The 8,619-nt window shown below is 39.6% G+C and overlaps 1 protein-coding gene across 15 annotated transcripts in view; it reads left to right on the top strand.

The window, feature by feature from the left end:
* The window catches only part of Mga (MGA, MAX dimerization protein), a 168,699-nt gene that overhangs the window by 97,463 nt on the left and 62,617 nt on the right, over nucleotides 1–8,619 (top strand). For all 15 annotated transcript variants that reach the window (XM_023711285.1, XM_023711302.1, XM_023711299.1 and 12 more), the window contains exons 3-5: nucleotides 2,832–3,777; nucleotides 5,469–5,547; nucleotides 5,653–5,748. In XM_023711285.1, the coding sequence (XP_023567053.1) occupies nucleotides 2,832–3,777; nucleotides 5,469–5,547; nucleotides 5,653–5,748 (1,121 nt within the window). The remainder of the gene's footprint in view (nucleotides 1–2,831; nucleotides 3,778–5,468; nucleotides 5,548–5,652; nucleotides 5,749–8,619) is intronic.

The raw sequence follows: 8,619 nt of genomic DNA, 5'->3' as shown, positions 1-8,619 counted from the left end.
GGGCTGGCTGGCATGTGGTGCTGGGGGATTGAACCGTGGTCCTTGTGCTTTGCTTAGATTAGCTTGTTCTAAGTAGGTGCTTTAGACCACTGAGCCATCTCACCAGCCCCATCACTGTGTCTTTAAGTAGAGAAGGCTGATCCCATTCCAAAATTCAGTTCATTTGATTCTTTTTTATCCAGAGTTATTCACTGCCTTTTAAGAAAAATGTTTACTGCTTTCTCATTGTTGTAGCAGAAATGAAGGTTTTCTGTGGTCTTTCACATTCTTTATTTTTTTATGTTTTTCATAAAGGGTCTCACTATGCAGCTCAGACTCATAGTGATCCTCTTGGGCTGACCAAATAGCTTAGAGGATTAAAACGCCTGCAAACAGGCGCAGGGGCCAGGGGTTCGATCTCCAGGCCTGCCATACTGGCCCTGCCACAGGGGCGTGCTGAGACAGCAATTGAGACTGGGTGTGGTGGTGCACCCTGTAATCTGAGCTCTTGTGAGACTGTGAACAGGTAGATCACTACTAGTCGTGAGACCCTAAACACCCTGTAGACCCTTCCCTAAAATACAAAAACAAAACAAAACATAGTAATCCTCTTGTTTTCAGCACCCTCAGTGCTGGGATTACAGGCATATAGCAACACTTGTAGTCTTTGTGGCAGGCTTAGTGTGCCTAGGGGTGGGGCCAGCATGGCCAGGGATGGAACCCCAGTCCCTGTACTTGCCTAAGCAGGCACTTAGTCTGCTGAGTTATCTTGCTGGCTCTCTCGGTCTTTCACATTCTAACTAGATATGGAGATCCTCCACTGAAACATATTTGAGTATGATCAAGAACACAAGAGTAAACTGAGTAGCTATTAAATAATCTAGGCACTTTTGTATCACCTTCATTAATCTTTTGTTCCTAAAATAGCTGTATTAATGTTACTTTCCTATTAAGGTAAACAGTGATCTAACCACATGAATCTTTACTGTTCAGGAACATGTAACAGCACATTCATGTGATGGCTGCTTGTTTATATTTGAGCTTGTTGTATACAAACACAGACTTTGAATTAGTAAGCAGTTAAAAATACACTAATAATGATCAACTGGTATTGGAAATAAATTAAATTGGACTAACAGAAAATAGAGATTTGTGTGGTTGTGTCATTGTTTACCTTAAAAGGAAATTGACATTGATATAGTTATTTTAGAAAGAAAACATTAATGGAAGTAATAGGTATAAAAGTGCTTAGATTATTTAGTACCTGATCAGTTTACCCTTCTTTGTGTCCTGGTCTCATTGAGTTTTCACTTCCCAACTGGCTTTTTGATGTCTTCAGCTGGATTTTTAAAAACATTTTTTGGGGGGGCCAGGGAGATGGCTCAGTGGAATAAACGCTTCCCTGGAAAGCACAAGGGCCTGAGTTCAATCCCTGGTTGGGGTGGGGTAGGGCAGAAGCAAACAAAACATTTTTGGCGATGCACAGTGGCATATACTTGTAATCCCGGTTGGTATTCGTGGACACCAAGAAAGGAGGATCAGAAGAAGTTCAAGTACTGCGTGGGAGACTTCGCTGGTATTCTGTCTCAAAATAAAAAGGGGTAAGGGGACAATGCTTGGTTAGTAGAACACCTTGCTTTTTTTTTTTTTTTTTTTTTTTTTTTTGAGACAGAGTCTTTGTAGTCCCAGGCTGGCCTTAAACTTACTATGTACCTCAGACTGGCTTTGAACTTGCATTGATCCTCCTTCCTTAGCCTCCTAAAGTGCTGAGATTCTAGGTGTGCTCTGCTATGCTCAGCAGCGCCTTGGCTTTGATCTCCAGTATTACAAACAAAACAAAAAACTTTAGAGTGTAACTTTTCTACTTGTAAATTTAGGGTTATTTTGCTGTGAACACTCTTAGAAGTTGCTAAGAAGGGGAAAATTGGCTGTTGTACTGTTTTTTAAACAAAATCATATACTGTGTTGATCATACACAATTTCCTTCAACTACCTTTCCATTTATTTATATTTGGAGGGGTATAGGGAATTGAACTCAGGACCTTGTGCTTGCCAGGCAAGGCCCTGTGCCACTAAACTATATCCCCGGCCCTTTTCCCTTTATTTTAGAAGAATCAGTGGCAAATTTCATGAGTTTTTCTGTTTTAAAGTTGAAAAATCATCTGGCAACATCATTATGACTATAGTAAAAAATACTATATACTTTAACGTATTTCAGATGTTATGTTTTAAAGTATGTGAATATTATCTCAAAACAAAAGAAAAATTAGGTGACAGGGTTTTTGTTTTTTTTTTTTTGTGGCAGAACCAGGGATTGAGCTCAGGCCCTTGCGCTTGCCAGGGAAACGCTTATTCTACTGAGCCATCTCCCCAGACCCCAGTTTGAGTTTTCTATCTTAGTTTATTAGAATTCCTAGTTGTAATGGATATGTTTTTGCATTATTGTCAGTTGCTGTATTAGAGTTGATTTGAAAAATACTTAAATGAGTATTACGGGGCTGGGGAGATGGCTCAGTGGCATAAGCGCTTCCCTGGCAAGCGCAAGGGCCTGAGTTCAATCCCCAGTGCTGCCAAAAAAAAAAAAGAGAGAGAGAAAAGAAATGAGCATTACATATTATGCAGTTTGATTAAATGATAAGAAATTTTAGTCCTTTTTTCATGAAAAATTGAAAAAATGTAAAATGCTGATTAACTGCTTTTTAGAATCTTTTTAGATTATACTGAGCATTTTGAGGAATGACTCATAAAATCTTACATGTTGCTTAGTTTCAGACAATACTTTCTTTCTTTGAGTCATGTTTATATAAAGTCTGTATTTTTTATTTTTTTCTTAACCTCTCTTATCTCTCCAGTCTTGTTGCCAACAGTTTTGAAGATGGCTCCCATATAGCCTCATTAGAAGCAAATGAAAACTTCAATGTTGTCATTAAAGAGGAACCTCTAGATGATTATGACTATGAACTTGGCGAGTATCCAGAAGGGGTTACCGTGAAACAGGAAGAGACAGATGAAGAAACGGATGTGTACTCCAACAGTGATGATGATCCTATATTAGAGAAACAACTAAAAAGGCACAATAAAATTGATAACCCAGAGACTGATCATTCATCTTCTAAGTGGCTACCAAGCAGCCCATCTGGTGTTGCTAAAGCTAAAATGTTCAAATTAGATGCTGGAAAGATGCCAGTAGTCTATTTAGAGCCTTGTGCTGTCACCAAAAGCACAGTGAAGGTTTCTGAATTGCCTGATAATATGCTTTCCACATCTCGAAAGGATAAATCGTCTGTGTTGACAGAATTAGACTATTTGCCTATGGACATTGAAAATGCCAGTGGTACTGGCTTCTGTTTAGGCAAGGAATCAGAAAATGGTCTTAGTGAGTACTCACCTGATCTCAGAGAGATACAAAAATATCCTTCACTTAAAGAGCCTCAATGGAAATATCCTGATGTATTTGACAGCATTAACTCAGAAAGAATACTTGACAGTTCAAAGAGTTCTGCTGGGGACTCATTTTCAGGAAAAGAGGATTTGGGTAGAAAGCGAACAACTGTGCTTAAGATTGCAGCAGCCTCAAAGACTATGAGTGCTAATCACAATGCCTCACCAAATGTTCATGGAAAAAGAGGAAGGCCTCGAAAATTAAAACTCTCTAAGGCAGGGCGACCACCTAAGAACACAGGAAAGTCTTTAGCTTCTACAAAGAACAACCCTGTAGGCCTTGGAAATGCCTTTTCTGATGTGAAGCCCGATTTGGAAGATGTGGACGGTGTTCTTTTTGTTTCCTTTGAGTCAAAGGTCAGATTGTAATTTTCAGCATTCTTTTTAGGCTCATTAGTTATTCTTGAATTGCATATAGGCTGATGATTAGGATCTAGTTTTGTGAGTGTATTAATTGGTGAGGGTATGTTTGGGGAGGATTGTGAGAGATATTGTTATAATGTTTGGTTTAGTTGATAGGCATCACTATAAGTACTTTGAATAGATTTTTTTTGGGTACTGGGGATTGAACTTAAGACCTTGCATTTGCCAGGCAGGTATTTAAGCTGCTGAGCTATCCCTCTGGCCCTGGAGAGATTTTTATTTATTTTTATTTTTTATGTATTCAGTACAGGGTCTACAGGGTCACACTATGTAGATCAGACTCATAGTGATTCTCCTGTTTTCAGTCTCCCAAGTGCTGGGATTACAGGCGCCTGCTACCATGCTCAGTCTCAGTCTCAGTCGCTCAGTCTCATTTGCAGTTGTGCAGTTGCTCAGTCGCAGTTGCAGCCACAGCCGCAGTTGCAGCATGCCCTGGGGATGGGGCCTGCCCGGCATGCAGGGGATTGAACCCCTGCTGCTGCACTCTGCCTAAGCAGGCACTTTAGTCTGCTGAGCTCACTGGCTGGCACTTAACATTTTTAAAATGTGTCATTTTAGATCTGTTTGTGATTTTTTCAGTGTGCAAAGCTAATTTTTTTTTTTTTTTAGGGAAGGGTCTACAGGTTGTTGAGGGTCTCACAACTAGATCAGACTCATAGTGATCCCAGACTCGTAGTGATCTGGCTGTTTACAGTGTCCCAAGAACTGGGATTATTGGCTGGCATCACCACTCCCAGTCTCAATTGCCACCCAGTCTCAGTGCGCGCCTGGGACTGGTCAGCACAGCAGGCCTGGGGATCCCCAGCCCTTATGCCTGCTTGTAGGCGTTTTAATCCACTGAGCTATTTGACCAGCCTTCCAATTTTGTTTTTAAACTTTAGTTCTTACTGGAATTTTTATCATTATATACTTTCAAAAGGCATAGAAAAACATGAAAAGTTCACTTTTCATATACCCTATCCTCCCCGTCTCTTGGTTGTTAGTTAGTAGAGTACTGTTGGAAAACAAAATAAAAGTTTTATTGGGGCCAGCGAGATACCTCAGTGGAATATGCGCCTCCCTCGCAAGTGCAAGGGCCTGAGTTCAATCCCTGGTTCCATCAAAAGAAAAAAAAAAGTTTTATTAACTCTGCTGTGTTGCACACTGATAATTTCTATCTTACTCTACGAATAGCTGTTTTTTAGACTTGTGTAGCAATATAGTCTTTCCAAGTTGGCTAAACAGATGCTTACCTTTTGTTTACTTCCTTCCTTTTAGCTCCCAAGTAACCTTCTGTCTATATAGGCTCTGAGAAAGCAGCATACAAATTGGTATAAATACAGTTTCAAGTTTGGCTGAGTATAAATAACACTCAGATCCCCCCCCCCAAAAAAAATCCCTTTCTGTCCTGGAGGTCAAACCCAGTGCATCAAACGTGCTAGACAAGCACTCTTACCACTGAACTACACCCACAGCCCCTGATGTTAATGTAGAACATTTAGAAAATATATAAAAAATAATAATTTTTCCTGTTCTGTGCAAACATGATTGTATATTTCTCTTGGTCTTTTCTTTTTAAATCCTGATTTACTTAAAAAGTTTATAATTATAATTATCTGTGTTATATTTTTATTTTTAATATATAGGAAGCTCTAGATATTCACGCAGTTGATGGAACAACAGAAGAACCCTCTAGTCTTCAGGCATCAACCACAAATGGCCCAGGTATTACATGATACATATTTCTGATTTAGACTATAGTAGTGGAATATACCACATCTATTCTTCTGTATTATACAGTATTTTGTTATGCCATTATTTTGTAAACAGGTTGCAGAGTAAGAATTTCTCAGTTGGAAAAGGAATTGATAGAAGATTTGAAGTCCTTGCGGCACAAGCAGGTGATACATCCAGGTCTTCAAGAAGGTAATATTCTTTAAAACATACCTCATTTTTTATTTTTTATTCTCTTTTCGTTCTCTCTCCCTTCTTCCTTGGTCTCCCCCCCCCCTTGGTTCTTTTATTTTCTGTATTTTTCTTCGAACCTTGGTTTTGTCTCTGTTAAGCACCTCTCAGTTTGCATTTTTTGTTTCTTGTTTATTTTTTTTGTGCAGAACCAAGGATTGAACTCAGCCCCTTGCGTTTACCAGGCAAGCGCATATTCTACTGAGCTGTCTCCCTGGCTCCACATTTTTTATCTCCACAGATCTTCCCTTTAAAATAAAACCATCTGGATCTTCTTTAATCTCTCCCCTCCCCTCCCTCCCCTTCCCTCTCCCTCCCCTTCCCTCTCCTTCCCTTCCCTAGCTTCCCTTCCCCTTCCCTGACCTTCCCTCTTCCTTCCCCCTCTCCCCCTCCCCTCCCCTCCCTTCCCTTCCCGACCTTTCCTCCCCTCACCTTCCCCACCTTTCCTTCCCGACTTTCCTGACCTTCCCTTCCCGAGCCTCCCTTCCTTTCCCTTCCTGACCTTCCCGACCTTGCCCTTGTCAGGCTGGTGCTGTGCTGCTCAGCTGTATCCCTGGCCCATCTTCTTTATCCCAATAGCTTATATATAGGGAAAAAATGTATGAACTAAGAAGGTGATTATTTCTGTATTCATTCGTGTAGCTTGGTATCGTTTGTGTAGCATGGTATCCCTATCACTCATCTTATTACTTTTGGTTGCTTTTGTGTATGTGTTTTTCTTTGGAGGGATGGGTCCTACTTGTCATTTTGTACCTAGTAATATATTTAGGTGTTGTATAAACAGAAGAAGCCAGGCTCCGTGGCACATGCCTGTAGCCCAAGCACTTGAGGCTGGGGCAGGAGAGTCAAGAGTTTCAGGCTAGCCTGGGCTACATAGTGAGACCCTGTGTGAAAGAAAAGTACAAGCAAACTACATAACACATGCACATCTGTAATCCCAGCACTGGGGAGGCTGAAAATGGGAGGATCACTGCAAGTCGAAGCTGCATAGTGAGACCCTGCACCAAATACATGAAAAAAACAAAACGAAACAAAAACTACATAACACAAAACAAAACATGTCTTTTCTCTCTTGTATTGAAGCAAACATTTTATATATTTGATATACTGATGGGGATTTAAGATTTTAATTAGTTCTTTTTTTGGGTAATGGATTACTTTGACTTTGATTACTTTCTTTTTTAAAAAAATGATGGGGCTCAGGAGATAGCTCAGTGGCATAAGCACCTGCCTTGGCAAGCACAAGGTCCTGACTTCACTCCCACAGTACCGCAAAAAAAGAAAAAAAAAGATAATGAAATTTGTAGTTCTATTTTTTTCTTCTGTTTGCATCATAATAACAGGTTGTAAATGCCAGCCAAATAGCTCAGGGAATTAAAGCGCCTGAAAGCAGGCATAGGCGCCAGGGTTTCAATCCCCAGGCCTGCCATGCTCCCACTACACCCCCTTCGTGCTAAGACAGCAATTGAGACTGGGTGTGGTGGCTCACCCCTGTAATCCCAGCTCTTGGGAGGCTGTAAACATGCAGGTCATTACAAGTCTGATCTAGTGATGAGAACCTGAACAGACCCTTTCCTAAAAATACAAAAAATTAAAAAAAAAAAGAGGTTGTAGACCATCCCCCAATTTTTAGTATATTACATCTTTGATTCTAAATTTGCTTCTTGAGAATTATTGGGTTTTGGCTCAGTTTTCTTTTTCGAGGCTGTTTAGAATTACATAGACTATAATTACATAGTAGATCACTTAGCTGAGAATATAAACATGAGAAACTAAAACAAAAGATTGACTTAGAAATTATCAATTACTAACTCAAATGATAATACTGAATAACTTTGGCCTTAATATTTAGTGATTTGTGTGACAGTATGATCTTAAAATATGCAAATACTAACCTCAATATAAATGATAGACTGGATTCTGTAAATTGTAATGAACAGTTACCTCACGGTAGTCCTGATAATCACAATGTTTGCTGTTGTTTATTATGAGCTTTTATATGTGCTCTTTTATTTAAGTGTTCTCTGACTTTCCTGTATCAGTTAATTTATTATCACCCTATTTTTAATTATATACTGTACTTAAAATTTTTTGTATATGAAAATAATGTGATTTTTAAATTTTAAATTAATTTTATTGGTACACTTGATATGCATAAAGATTACATTTTAGGGAATGTGTATCTGTATGTGATATACCCTGATTCTATTTTTATTTTTTACAATTTTTTTCCTCTTTTTGAGACAGGGGCTTGCTATCACTTCAGGCTGGCCTTGAGCTTACCTTGTAACCCAGGCTGGCCTCAAACTTGCCAAGATTCTCCTGCCTCAGTCTTAGAACTATAGGCATGCGCTACCACACCTGGCTCTTTTCTGTTTTTGTTTTGTTTTTGTACCTTGTCCTTTCCTTCTTTCTCTGCTCCCTCTCCCCTGTCTCTCTTCCCATTTGAATATTGTCTTTCTACTTCCCACTGTCTGCATTCATTTTGGTGATTAGTTGTGCTCTTGGTTTCTCATGCAAGAGAAACAATCTTTTGATTTTTCTTTTCTTTTTCCTCCTCCTCTTCCTCCCCTTCTTCCTTTCTCCTTCCTCTTCCTTCCTCCTCCTTCGTTCTTCTTCATTCTCCCCTCCCCTTCCCCCACCCCCTCCTTTTTTTTTTTTTGTACCAGGAAATTGAACTCGAGACTACACTTGCCAGGCAGGCTCTGTGGCACTTAGCTATATCCCTCACCCTTGAGTTTTCATTGATACCTGTAAATTATGTTATTTTTCACAGCTGTCATCTAATAGCTATTGAATTGATTTTTCATAATCCCTTACTTTTTTTTTTTT

The sequence above is a fragment of the Octodon degus genome, unplaced genomic scaffold, assembly GCF_000260255.1.
Source record: "Octodon degus isolate 3935 unplaced genomic scaffold, OctDeg1.0 scaffold00002, whole genome shotgun sequence".
Classification (NCBI taxonomy): Eukaryota; Metazoa; Chordata; class Mammalia; order Rodentia; family Octodontidae; genus Octodon; species Octodon degus.
This window is presented reverse-complemented; position numbering and strand designations above follow the sequence as displayed.